Below are 14,342 nucleotides of genomic sequence, written 5' to 3' on the forward strand. Positions count from 1 at the left end.
ACGATAGGATTGAAGCATACACATAATTGTATATATAATTGTATATATAATTGTATTATGTAGAAGAATGAGGTGTATATAGAGGTTAAAGATGATGTATTAAGTTTTTGTATCACGAGAAACAAATTGTTAGGAATATTTACTCTGGAATGCCACGTATGTCCATTTTTGTTTTAATTGTATTATAAATAAAAAATTTTAAAAAAAAAAAAAAAAAAAAAAAGAACTGCCTTTGCCATGTACCTTTGTGTCTTTGCCCTGAGGACTGCCATTTGTCTCATGCCTGGACTTTGCATTGTGGATTTTCCTGATAGTATATGGGCTATTGTCACGGTAGCGTAGGGTGGAACCTTACCAGTCAGTGGAGGGCTGTTTGTTCAACACTTATTGAGAGCAATAAAGGACTCTCTAAAGGCCTGCCTTGTCTTGACCGCTTGGGTCATAACAGGAGACAATCGAAGACTGATCCAGATATCCTTGCCTTTGTCTAGTTGCCACGTGTCATCTGGGGAAAAATATCTCTTATGAAGCGCAGGTTCGGTATCGAACTGATCACTCAAGCAGTCACTGGAGCAGCTGGAGCGAAGTCTTCTTTGTTCCCACTGGTGAGATTTGTGTGTGTGTGTGCGCGCGCACATGTTGTGTGTTGTCTTGTAACTTGTCCCTGGCTGCTTTGTTTCCTCTTCTAAGACTGTGGAAGGAAGAAGACAAGACTCAAATAAAGGGGGTTGGGGACCAATTAGCAAAGTATCCAGAGTCTAAAAGATGTATTTTGTTTCTTCCAGAAATCCTCAGAAGTCCCTCAGTAAATTATACTGTGGGGTCCCTAGGAAAGGAAGGCCTGAGGAATGTGACTCTGCAGTGGGCGGTAAGAGGAATGCTTTCATTCAGCCTTTGGGGCATCTGCTTGGAATCGATCATTCAAACATCCTTTGGTTCAGACTCCTAATCCAACCTGCATTTGGATTGCCTGCATTTAAAACATTAAAAATATTATTTCTTAACCAGACAGAAGACAAGAAGAACATGCAGTGCAAACATTCAAGCTCTTTGGTTATGAAAGTTATATGTTCGGGGCTGAATTGACCGTTCAGCTGGTGGTGATAGTTGGAGGGCAGAAATACACATTTGTGATTAAACTCCTAGATTATAGTCACCCATTATTTTCACCTGCTAAAGGTGTCCATAGGGCCATTGTAGAGCCCAGAGTGTTCTTGTAAATAAAGCCAGAGTCTGTCATTTTATTTTACAAGGAGACAACCTTCTTTAATTCAAGAAACTGAAAAAGAAGAGGGTAAGTGGGTCATAAGGCCTGATGCCAAGGTCTCTGGAGATCTTTTAGAGCTGAATGCCCAAGAGGTATTTCCCCAGACAAGCTGGTGGCTTGGGAAATGCTTTCTATCCTCTCTTTTGTATTTTTGCAGAGACCTCCTATGGAGCAAGGGAAAGTGAGCTATAATCTCACTTTTGTCATGCTGGCCTGCAAGCAGTGCCTTTTTGGCTTGGAAAAATACAACATTACCGTACATGGTGCAACTCGGTGCTACACTGCTCTTTCTGCAGCTGAATATAACATTTCGCTGGTGGCGTTTAACGAAGTGGGACATTCTCCAGCTTATCCCTTTAAGCTACCACCAGAACAAAATGCAGGTTGGTATACAAAGCAACGGTCAGACCCAGCCCAAGAGCAACATAGAATAATTCAGCCAAAGTTCAGTTCTTTATTTGCTTACACAATAGAGACAGAATCTTGCCAGACTAAACCTATCAGACTAAATATCAGGAGAGACACCTAGAATGAAATTGGCAGAAGACAAAAAGTGAATCTGGGTACCCATAAAAATGAATTATGGGTAAAAGCTCAGGTTTGAGCATATTCTATGGCAATAACAGTGGCATATTGTACACATATCTCCAATATCTTGTATCGCATTGGAAGATTGTTGCCCCATGGCCCTTCTTTTATGAGATTTCAGAAAAAGTAGGGCACACATCTGTCAGAGATGCTACATACACAAGGCTCATTCATTGACTAGGGTAATGTTGCCTAACCTTAACAATTTTAAGAATGTGTAGACTTCAATTCCCAGAATTCTCCAGCCAGCACTAGATAGCCTTAATGTTAATTTCTAACACTATGATTCTACAGTCCTAGGTCCCAATTTTATGAACGTCAGTCTGTCCGGAAGGCATTTTACTCTGAAGTGGAAAGTGGACGACGATTTGGCTTTCTTTTGCTTTGAAGTTCAGCTTCTTGGAGAAACCTTGCCTAAGGAAGACTGCATGGATCCTAATAACGCTTACCTGGTTACAGGTAACACTGAAACCTCTTCCTAGGCCCACCCAGGTTCTTCCACTAGAATATCACTCTTTCCATCAGAGAAACTCTCAAAGTGCATAGCTTGCTTGGCGGAAGCAGCAGTATCAAGAGAAAGTGGGGCCTACAGATACTCTTTGTAGCTGTGTTGCTTTCTAATTTTATCCCCACCAGATTTGCCCTAGTGCAGAGCTCTTCAAACTTGGCCCTTTTATGACTTGTGGACTTCAACTCCCAGAATTCCTCAGCCAGCCACGCTGGCTGAGGAATTCTGGGAGTTGAAGTCCACAAGTCATAAAAGGGGCAAGTTTGAAGAGCCCTGCCCTAGTGCATCTCTAGCTGGAGCTATACTTGGGTGAGGAAGGAGTTTGAAAAAGGTGGTATTTCACTGGAAGAGATTAGCAAATAACTTTGCCATTAATTTAAACCAATAAAACGGGCAGAAAGACTAATTGAAACAAATAAAATGACTATTTTGCATGGTGCATCTGTCAACTAGCAATACTGCTTAGACTTATATACTGCTTCACAGTGCTTTACAGCCCTCTCTAAGCGGTTTACAGAGTCAGCATATTGCCCTCAGCAATCTGGGTCCTCATTTTACTGACTTCGGAAGGATGGAAGGTTGAGTCAACCTTGAGCTGGTCAGGATCTAAGGCAGTGGTTCTCAACCTGTGGGTCGGGACCCCATTTGGGGTTGATCGACCATTTCACGGGGGTCGCCAAGCAAGGCTGTCCGCCATTTTTTTTGTCTGCCATTTTTTTTGTCTGCCATTTTTTCCCCCTTTTCCGGCGGGTGCCTTATCTCGCTTGGGCTGGGCCAGCTGGTGGTCGGCCTGCTCCGTCTCTGCCACTTGCCAGCTACGCCTCGGCTGGTGCAGGGGGCGGAACCACGCATGCGTGGTGCTCCTGGGCAGGGAAAGTACTCGACTTACGACCAGTTGGGTAGTCCTCGACTTACGATCGGTTTAGTCCTTGACTTACGACCGGTTTAGTCCTCGACTTACGACCGGTTTAGTCCTCGACTTACGACCGGTTGGGGTCACGGCATTAAAAAGGTTGAGAACCACTGATCTAAGGAATTGAACTCCTGGCAGTGTAAGCAGAGTCAGCCTGCAATACTGCATTCTAACCACTGTGCCACCACGACTCTTTCCTAGTGGCTCAAGGATGACTCAGCAGTGGGTTGACATATTAGCACAAGCTGGGTCATATTTTGTCAATAGTGCCATCTTGGAATCATAAAAGAAAACAAGAGTGGGAAATACACAACTAGTGCAATATAGGCTAAAGAAGGAAAAAGGTAGTAATTTGAACCACTGCTCTTTTCTCTATGCATGGGTTCTTTATATCATAGCTGAATGGACTGTAGGCTTCAGGATCCTCCGAAGAAGCTGTGAAGAGGCTTCAGACAGCTGTAATGAAGCACTTGTTTACACAATATATTTGTTTAGACCTCTAGGATGAAGCTGTAGGGATGGTCATTGACTTCAAAAGAGAATTAGAGAAATTAATGGGATGGTAAAATGGATATTATCAGCAAGAGCTAATTGAAATAGTCATTTATGGAGTCAGTCTAGCTTGATACCAGATGTTGGAGGGAAAACAATCTGGGATGTTTATTCACAGGACCTCTAGAAACATCTAGCTCTACTGTTAGAAATATGATGCTGTGTAAAAGAAAGTTTTGGTCTAATCCAGCAGGTATCTCCTAAGGTTATGATCATAAAATATGTGATTTTTGCTTCTAAATTCCAGGGAAAATGGAGTTCAACAGGTGTTATCGCTTTGCAGTGTACAGATATGACGATAAAGTGCACTGGAAAACTTTTGGATATAGGTACCTTTTTCATAGAAATGGTGAGTATGTTGTGGTGACTTGCCACCTCTGCTTGTCCCATCAGTCAGACTCATCAATAGTTAAAAATGGATACTTCATAAACATCCAAAAAATGTTTGCCGGTAGGCCAGTTGATATTGTCTTTTGATGAACCTCGGCTTTATTTCTTCTATCTTTGTACTTATCAAAAAAAACCTCAGGTAGATAAGGATAGAATAGTTGCACTTTTAATTTGACAACCTTAACATTTCTGCCTCAAGCACTTTGAAGTTCTTAGACTCGACTCAACTTGCAATTTATCATCGCACAATCTTATCTTGCTAAACCCAGTCTTCCCCTTGGCCCCACAACACTGTCTTCATCTCATCCCCAACCCATGAGTGAAACCACCTAGTCCTTATTAAATAAACTGCTTAATGAAGTATGTTTCCTTTTAAGCTGACACTATCACCACAACTTCAAATGTTTAAAATCTGTAACACTTTGTCACCCATCAGCTCTTTCTCAGAACAGAGTTAAAGTGCATTACTTCAGTGATTGATTGATCAGAATAACATGGTTCTTGACTTGGCAGAAGAATATGATTCTCTTATTTTTCCCTCCTGCCCCATGTCACTAACCAGTTAGTGGGTGGATGGGTGGAAACATCTCTAACAGTTTCCGATCAGGACAGTCTGGGGCGGGATCTGGGGATGGAGCCTTTAGCCATCTTTCAAGTTGCTGGAACAACAGATCATTGGTATGGAGATGGCCTGCAACCGTAACCTGTCATTCAGACGATTTCTGAACATGGGTTATTGGACTTCTAAAAGACTGGTGGAGCTTATCTACAAACAGCACAAGTGACAAACCAGTGAGGTGGAGAGAAGGGTGCAGGTAATGCTGGAGGGAGTTTTATGGTACATTGAGAAGTCCATCCCAACTTATCTTTCACCCTTCTTGACTTATTCTCCAAAGCATCAGAGGGCAGGGCAAGAAGTAATGGGTGGAAATTTCTCAAACAGATATCTAACCTAGAAGTAAGGAGAAATTTCCTGACAGTGAGAACAATTATTCAATGGAATAGCCTGCCTCCTGGGATTGTGGGTGCTCCATCACTGGAGGTTTTCAAAAATAGACTGGACAACCATGTGACTGGGATGGTATAAGGCTTGTGCCTTGAGCAGGGGGTTGGACTAGAAGACTAGAGAGGTTTAGCAGTCTTCTCTTCCCTTTAGCTAATAGGGAAAACTTTTGTTGGTTTCACCCCAGCTCCCAAATATTCCAGTTCAGGAAGGATTGCAAGAGAATGGCAGTGCTGGCAGCAAGTGGCCAGAATTAGCAGCATCCAGAACTACCCCAACAGATCCCCTCCCAAGTGAGCAGAAGCAGCAGGAAACTTTCAGTACATTAATTTGAGACAGAAGCAACGATTCAAGTTTTCCAGCCAAGTGCCAATTTAGGCTGCTTCTGAGGAGGAGACAGAGGCTGCATCTCATGCCTCAAAAACAGAGCATCTCAGACCTGTGGTTAGCAGGTCATGTGAAAGAAGGAAGAATGATAGCTTCTATGAGAGCCAATGATCAGTATTTCAACCTTTCAGGAATAAACTAGGGCAGGGGTAGGCAACCTTGGCTCTTTTATGACTGTGCTGGCTCAGGAATTCTGGGAGTTGAAGTCCATGAGTCATAAAAGAGCCAAGGTTGCCTACCCCTGAACTAGGGTTTTTCAAACAGTATTCTGCAGAAGTCTAGTGTTGTGCAAGAACTTGACAGGCAAACACACACATATAATGTTCACTTGAACATAGCAAATTGTTTGTCACCAGAGCTTCAACCAGGGGCTCTGAGATTTATTTATTTTTTAAAGTCAACATTTAATGCAGCCTGAGAACATTTCAAAACCTTGGCCTAAATTGCCCATCTTTGGTTCCTGGTCAACAATTGACTGCAACTTATCTTAACTCCATATTCATCTTCTCAAGGAAGTGATGGGAGAACCTGACCATCATCCCAAAGATGGAAGAAATCTACGGAATGTATAGATCCTCAAGAGCCAATAATCTGATAACTGTCCTCTTTGATCTGCAGCTTCTCTTGAAGATGCCACCCATGTAAATGTGACCAACCAAACAGCAAATTCTGCTGTCATCCAGTGGAAGCCTCCCAGAGCCCTCTTTGATTGCCCAGGTGTACTGAAGAAATATGTCATATGTTGTCAAAAGGAGCAATACAGTAACATCATATGTGAGTATGGGGTTCTGACCTTTGTGTCTTGGGTTCATACAATTTGGAAGACAAAATCCTGGCAAGGTTACCCACTGGAATTTGGGCCAAGGATTTGGTTGCTGCTGTGATGCTGTTGTGGAAAATGCCAACCAAAGGGCTCTGATTATTGTCTTGTTCTTGTTCAGATTATGACGTCAACGTGTCACAAACATGGTATACGATCCAGGACTTAGAGCCTGACACTGTCTATCTTGTTGGCATCTGGGTCTCTACGGCAAACAACAAAGACAACTGCAAAGCTTTTTATAGATTTCTTACCAAAGCTCCAGGTATAATAGCTTCTCTTCCTTTTGAATTCTCCTTCTGAAATTCCAACAGTAGCAATAGCTTCTTGTGGCTTTTCTTCCTTTCTAGATCTCAAGCAGCTGCCACTGGTGCTTAGCTTTCTATTTATAGGGATTTTTGGAGTCATCCTTGTTGTCACCACCATCTTCTACCTTGTCAAAAAAAGGTAACTATGATGAAGCCATGTGCAATAACTATTTCAAGGGCAGCAGAGAAGTGCCTGCTTTAACACCTGGCCAAATAACGATGATGAAGGGAGAGAATCCTGGATTTACTATAGTTCATTTAGTGACCATTCAAAGTTACAATGGTACAGAAAAAAATGACTTATGACCATTTTTCACACTTATGACCATTGCAGCATCCCCATGGTCACGTGATCAAAATTCGAACACTTGGCAACTGACTCATACTGTATTTATGATGGTTGCTGTGTCCTGGGGGGGGTGTCACTTGATCACCTTTTGCAACTCTCTGACAAGCAAAGTCAGTGGGGAAGCCAGATTCACTTAACAACTGTGTTACTAGTTTAACAACTGCAGTGATTCACTTAACAACTGTGACAAAAAAAATCATAAATTGGGACAAAACTCACTTAACAATTCTCTCACTTCGCAACAAACATTTTGAGCTCAATAGTGGTCGAGGTGTGTAACACTTTTTATGACATTCGCAATGCTCTTTGCATCGTATTCCAGCACCTATTGTACAAGAAAGAGACTCCAGATTTAATAAACTCGATTTTCCTTGATGAATATTAATTTGTAAACTGAATTAGATGGCATGGGCTACGTAAACTGGTTGGTATAAGGCAACATTTTATGTTGAAATTACCTTAAAAATTGTGGTTAGGAAACATAAAATTAACTCCTAAGCAGCTGCCGTGAACAACTGTTATCTCCCTGGACAGTTGATTCCAAAGTCAGCTAATTAATCATCCACTATGTGGCTTCAGCAAGTTGATGCAGTAAAGCAGCTGAGAACACAAGCTGGGGAATTGTTACTTGTTATCCCAGCTCTGATAGAAATTCTAGCAAAGGCATTGTCTTGCAGCACCAATAGCATTCCATATCTGTAATATGGGAGATCATGCTACCAGCCAATCTTTCAGGGCGATCAGATGTACTAAAGATCAATGACCTAGTTTGCACATGATGCCAAGACATATTATTGTCTGCTTTTAATTGGACATGATGATTTAGCATTATAAGTGAATCTATTATGTTCCTACAGTATGTAGAAGAGTTCTATAGGACCTGGTTGTAAGTCCTGGCTTAATCTGATTTGCAAATGCATAAACTTTTTAAAACTGGAGATATGCAAATGAACCACATCTGTATCTTGAGCCTTTCCTGACCTTCCAAGAGCTAAGCAACTTCCCCACTCCCAGTTCTGCTTCCCAAACCATTGTTCTAACATCTGTTCCAGAATGAAAAATGTATTGTGCTCAGCATTGCCAGATCCTGCTAATACAGAAGCTGTGAAGTTCCACACCATAGCAGAAGTAGACCAGGTGAGCTTCAAGTGAAGATTTTCTACATCATGAGTGTCAAATTGCTGGCCCATGGGCGGTTGCATCATGCGGAGGCCACACCCACCTCAGCTCCAGCAATGCGAAAAAAGTCGCGATACATCGCGACACATCACATGACGTGGCAAGTTTGACACCCGTGTTCTACATCATGTTATTGTGAGTTCTTCATTTATTGGATGAGGATCACTGCATGTTTTATCAGTAGGAGATAGCAGTAGCAGATGAAGCTAAAAAAAGGTACTTCAGCAGCTCACAGAACAGTATACAGATAGTCCTCGACTTACAACAGTTCATTTAGTGACCGTTCAAAGTTACAATGGCACTGAAAAAAGGGACTTATGACCATTTTTCACACTTGTGACCATTGCAGCATCCCCATGGTCATGTGATTTACACTTGGATGCTTGACAAGTGGTTCATATTTATAACAATTGCAGTGTCCCAGGGTCATGTGATACCCTTTTGCGATCTTCTGACAAGCAAAGTCAATGGAGAAGCCAGATTCACTTAACAACCATTACTAATTTAACAACTGTAGTGACTCACTTAACAAAAGAAAAGTCATAAAATGGGGTAAAACTCACTTAACAAATTTCTCACTTCACAACATAAATTTTGGGCTCAATTATGATCATAAGTTGAGGATTACCTGTAAAATGGGAGAAGGACACTTCTTTGAATATACAGGAAACACAGCTATCAAGTGGTTGACATTAGAGCACTTTGGGTCTGTAGGATAAATCTTTTTTTGAGGATCTTTTGCCCTAGAAGAGTATCTCTTTGGCCTAGATTTGTGCTCTGCTCTTGTACTCTGTAGATCAGTGTTTTTCAGCCTTGCAACCTGAAGATGTGTGGACTTCAATTCCCAGAATTCCTCAGCCAGCCCTAATATATAGCAGTGCAGGTTTCCTTCCAATTAAGTTAGAAAGACGACTTAACCTCTGTTAGCATTTCCAGATGGCCAAATTAGAGCAGAATTGCCTCTCAGAGCACACAATACTGGATAAGATGGGAAAACACCCTAATTTGGTAAAAAACAACAACAACAGTTCCTTAAGACCTGACCACCATTCATCTTAAAGCAGCTTAATAGAAATCTGTAGTGCCTAGTCTCCCACATTATGTTTAATGAAGTATTCCTTTTTGGCACATTGATTTGTGTAATCATATCTACTGTAGCTTGTAAATCATTTGTCTTATCCCAGGGTGCAGACTCTCCTAACTGTCATTGATTCAATAAAGTATGATTAAACAAAAATAGTTTGAGATGAATCTAACACCAAACAATCATTTTATTAATGTTTTTCAGGCCCAGGTAAAATTGAGTTTTATGGAACCAAAGGAATCCAACAGCCCCATGGAACTATTGGTTGTAGAACCTTCATCTGACAAAGAGGAGTCAGTTACTGATACAACAATGGACTTCTTGGGATTTGTCAAAGGAAAAGAAGAGGAACATTCTCCCAAAGAGGATGAGGTAGTCTCTGATGAAATCCTACTTTCTGAATATAAGGGGCAAAGATTTTTGAGTCCTGTGGAAGAATCTGAAGATTTTGTAGATGTTTCTCATGAAGAAAGCACTGGTGATGGTCCCCATCTCTTCCTGAATAATACTGAAGCTGGAGACCAAAATGACATGTGTATGTCCCAAATTTCACTCTCCTTCAAACTGTTTGATAAACTGGTGGTGATTAAGAATGTAGGTGAAGGCTTTGACATTCCATGCAATAATGGTGCTTCAACCTAGATCTGTTTTTGAGCTTCTAGAAAACATCTTACTATCTTGCAGACAGCAAATCGAAAAAAGGAAATGGCAGACAGCTTCTACAACCACTCTCTGAGGAAAGACACCATAGCCAGGAGGCAAAGCATACTTTTCAAGAAGATAATATTTGTTGGATTGTATTGAAGTAGTGCCACATAGTTTTCTTTACCTGAGATCTTGAACAGTTATTGCTAGTTGGAAAGCTGGTAATAATGGAATACATACATCATGTGGTAGAGATAGCTTCAACGGATAAACCTCACTTGATTCAGTATCTAACATTGGGTTCTTTTTCTAGCATTCTGGGCCACAAGGCTGGGAAAAACTATCTATGAAAGGGGCATAACTTGAGTCCCCCTCCCTCAAATGATGCATCCTGTGGAGTTCATTTTAAAGTTCCTACTGAATTGTACATTTTATATGATAAAAGTGGAGTAACCCATTAATTGTGTTCAATGACCTGAATTTCAATTTCGTTTGACTGAATTTAAGTTTGTTTTGGTCTGGTCCTACTCCTTTCTTTGTCCCAGGAAATTTCTCAAATGCAATCCTTCACACATGACTTGAAAATTGAGTGCTGTCCTCAGTTTGTTTGTTTTTTTTTAAAAAATCACACATTCCTAGCCTTTTAAACTCTACAGAATTATTTCTGTAGAAACTGCTAGTGAAGAAACATCATGAACCTATAACATGCAGAAGGTCCCAGCCTTCCACTGATCTTCACTGGTCCCTCTTCCAAGCTCTGCACTTAATGCAGTTTCATGCCTACATTGTCAGGGAATTGCACAGCTGGTGTCCAAATGGAGTCAGACACATTGACATGAACTTGTAGTTTTATGTAGATAAATATATTTTACATCTATCTATACAGCAAACTAGATAGGCAAACAGGAGATCATCAGGTAAATCAACAGGAACATCATGGGGTAAATTACAGAGCACACAGGAAAAAAGGCGGGAAACAAGGAAACTCCCCCTTTGCACCCACAGCAACCAATCACAGCTTAGATCAGTGTTTCTCAACCTTGACAATTTTAAGGCGTGTGGACTTCAACTCCCAGAATTCCACAGCCAGCAATGCTGGCTGTGGAATTCTGGGAGTTGAAGTCCACACCCCTTAAAATTGTCAAGGTTGAGAAACACTGGCTTAGATTATCTCGTGTAGGAGCCAGCTCTCTCCGACCAATCAGTTATAACTGTGTGTTCTGACTTATTGTACAACCCCACTGTCCCAGCTACTAAATTTAAATATCTCAACATACATTTAAATGTAAGGATTACAGCATTGCCATATATGTCCATTTATCTGCTCCTTGACTAACAGAGCTTTTAAATTTTCTATGCAAGGTTACTATTCTTGGTCAAACAGTCTTTAAGGAGCTAAAGTGGATGTAGTAGCAATACCTTTCTTAGGTCAACTCAAGGACACAAAATACTGTAAGGCAAGTTTGTCAAATCTCCCAAACTCTTTGGCAGCGAAGAAGTAAAGGAAGGGAAAATGGATAACTAAGGCTTAAGTTATAAGGTCCGATTTTGAATGCTGGAGTGGTCTACAGATATTTAACCGAGGTAAGCCAAGAAGTCCTTCCATGTGATGCAGGAGGAGATTTGGGTACTTTCTGATGCTCCTTCTGGTCCACTTTCCTAATGGCAACTGCACTGTTAGTCATCCTCCAGATGGCTGATAGCCCTATAGGCATCATCACGAATCCTCTTAAAATAATGCTTATGGAAGGCTGACTCAGAAGATAAACAACATGGTAAGCTGGTGTGATGGGCTTTAGTTGGGAGAATACATGGTCAAATCAATATCTTGCCATAGAATTCTCTCTCAATTGTCTATCTTATGGTCTTTTTGAGAGGATCAAGTGGAGGATGGCATATTGTATAATAATATATTATTTCAACCTTCCCTGGAACCTCCAGTAGATCAGGTTGGGGGACGAGTCCGTCCTTTGGGATATGGTAAAGTCTGTTTACCGACAGGTCAGAGAAGAATTTTTGAAGGTCACAACCTCGTAAGTGTCGAAGACCTCCGTCCAACAAGGTGACCAATTAACAAGATTGACAGTCCTTCAAAGAGGAAAGTTCTAGGATGCTTCTCTCCTTGATTAGTTTCCATCCGTTGCTTCTTGTCCTGCCTTCAGGCGCTTTGGAGAATAGCTTGACTCCCTCTTCTTTGTGGCAGCCCCTGAGATACTGGAACACTGCTATCATGTCCCCCCTCATCCTTCTCTTCATTAAACTAGACATACCCAATTCCAGCAACCATTCCTTATATGTTTTAGCTCTGAGTTCATATAAAGAAGGTGGGCCGTAAAATGGCTACTTAAGAAGTTACTTCCAAAATAATAGTCCCAATCCATTGATCTTTCTAGTCTGCTGCCCAAAATTACCACTTCAGTCAGCTTAATGATAGAGTTGGCCTTTCTATTACATGTTTAATTTAGCCTCCAAGCTAATTTCAGGATATGGCTAGGATTCTTCCAACAGCAGCAATGGTTCTTTCCCTCAGTTCTGAAAGCATAAAATCCAGCTTTATTCAGAATTGTTTCCCTGACAAAGTATACTAAATCCCTTGGAGTGTGGAAAGCAGAACAAATTATACTTTTTGATATTTACAGTGTTTGAGATTGTTTTAAAGTATAGTTTTAGGAGCCACAAAAGGTAAACAGTATTAAAAACTGGAACAGCACACATGTACTGTATATCATAAGAGGTTTACATTTTTTCATTATAAAAGTTTACAGCAGATATTAGCAGATTCATCAGCAGCAGTTAATACAGGTACTTCTCGACTTATGACCACAATTGAGCCCAAAGTTTCTGTTGCTAAGTGAAACATTTGTTAAGTGAGTTTACCCCATTTTACGACTTTTCTTGCCACAGTTATTAAGTGAATCACCATAGTTGTTAAATTAGTCAAACTGTTGTTAAGTGAATCTGGCTTCCCCATCAAATTTGCTTGTCAGAAGGTTACAAAAGGGGATGACGTGACCCTGGGACACTGCAACCATCATAAATATTCAATTGCCTCAATTGCCAAGTGTCTGAATTTTGATCACATGACCTTGGGGATGCTACAACAGTCGTAAGTGTGAAAAATGGTCACTTTTTTCAGTGTTGTTGTAACTTTGAATGGTCATTAAACAAATTGTTGTAAGTCGAGAACTACCTGTGATAGATTTTGTTATTACAAGATGTCTTTTTACTGGGTCCATGAATCACTGATACTCTGTTAATCTTTTTTAATGGATGTCAATGCTCGAGTGCATTTCTAAGCATCAATTTATTTTTTAATATTGAAGATCATTTTAGATAAGATTATATGAAAAATGAGGAGGAGAAATATATATATAAGGGTTATATCTTCAGAAAATTCAGTCTTTGGGTGTTATAAAATTATATTCTTTCAGTAGAGGCCCCTCCTTCTTGTACTGCTGAATTCAGTATTTTAATTTCCTACTTTTTTTTCCTTTTATGACTTTGTCCATTCTCAAGAAAGAGTATTTAATTTAACAAAACATGCTGCACTCAGAATCTTTTTTGTTTCTATTAAAGATGTTGGATCTTCAGAATTAATTATCTTCTTTATATCAGAATAAAGAATATTCTGTGGAATATTCTGTAGAATACACCCTCTTATTATTAGCCTTCTGGAGGCTACAAAAGATAGTTCTTGAGGGTCTTTGGCAAATGAATAGTGATCCCTGTGTCCAGATTGGTGTTATCTGATATAGGTTTTTGACTACTTTGGTATAAAAAAAAACCCCAATATCAATCATAAATTCAACACCAAGGTTGTGCTCACAGCAATAACTTGTGTAACATTACTTTATTGAATAAATAACAATTGGCTGACTTTGCAAGAAGAATTAAGTCATAAATCAGTGTTTCTACACTAGATGCCCTCTGTACGGGTTCAGCTCCCAGAATTCTTTAGTTAGAATAGTTGTTGGTTGCAGCATTCGGGGAATTCTGAAAACTGTAATCCCAAAACATCTTGTTGCAATTTTTCTGGGGAGCTGAAGATGATAAAACTAAACTTTCACAACAGTTCTAAGCTTTAAAAAAACCCACCCCTAAACTACAGTATTGTAGAGCTTGTAAACTCAGCAAATGATATAATTGTTTTGAATGTATACAGTAACTTCCAGCTCATTTCTAATCTGTCAATTGAGTTTTAAAAACCAAATCCCCACCTCCTACAGATAGTCCTTAATTTAAAACCACAACTGAGCCCAAAATTTTGTTGCTAAGCGAGACAGTTGTTAACTGAGTTGTGCCCCATTTTACAACCTTTCATGCCACAGTTATTAAGTGAATCACAGCTG

General features: G+C 40.3%; 1 protein-coding gene across 1 annotated transcript in view; it reads left to right on the forward strand.

Moving 5' to 3' along the window:
- Nucleotides 1–9,990, forward strand: part of IL12RB1 (interleukin 12 receptor subunit beta 1) — a 28,406-nt gene extending 18,416 nt beyond the window's left edge. Inside the window, exons 5-13 of the mRNA XM_029282975.1 lie at nt 492–605; nt 786–868; nt 1,425–1,650; nt 2,156–2,314; nt 6,227–6,382; nt 6,550–6,712; nt 6,774–6,875; nt 8,138–8,222; nt 9,553–9,990. Of these exons, the coding sequence (XP_029138808.1) occupies nt 492–605; nt 786–868; nt 1,425–1,650; nt 2,156–2,314; nt 6,227–6,382; nt 6,550–6,712; nt 6,774–6,875; nt 8,138–8,222; nt 9,553–9,990 (1,526 nt within the window). The remainder of the gene's footprint in view (nt 1–491; nt 606–785; nt 869–1,424; nt 1,651–2,155; nt 2,315–6,226; nt 6,383–6,549; nt 6,713–6,773; nt 6,876–8,137; nt 8,223–9,552) is intronic.
- The last annotated feature ends 4,352 nt before the right edge of the window (nt 9,991–14,342 follow it).

This window comes from Protobothrops mucrosquamatus, unplaced genomic scaffold, assembly GCF_001527695.2.
Source record: "Protobothrops mucrosquamatus isolate PMUCROS unplaced genomic scaffold, P.Mucros_1.0 scaffold6, whole genome shotgun sequence".
NCBI classification, from domain to species: Eukaryota; Metazoa; Chordata; class Lepidosauria; order Squamata; family Viperidae; genus Protobothrops; species Protobothrops mucrosquamatus.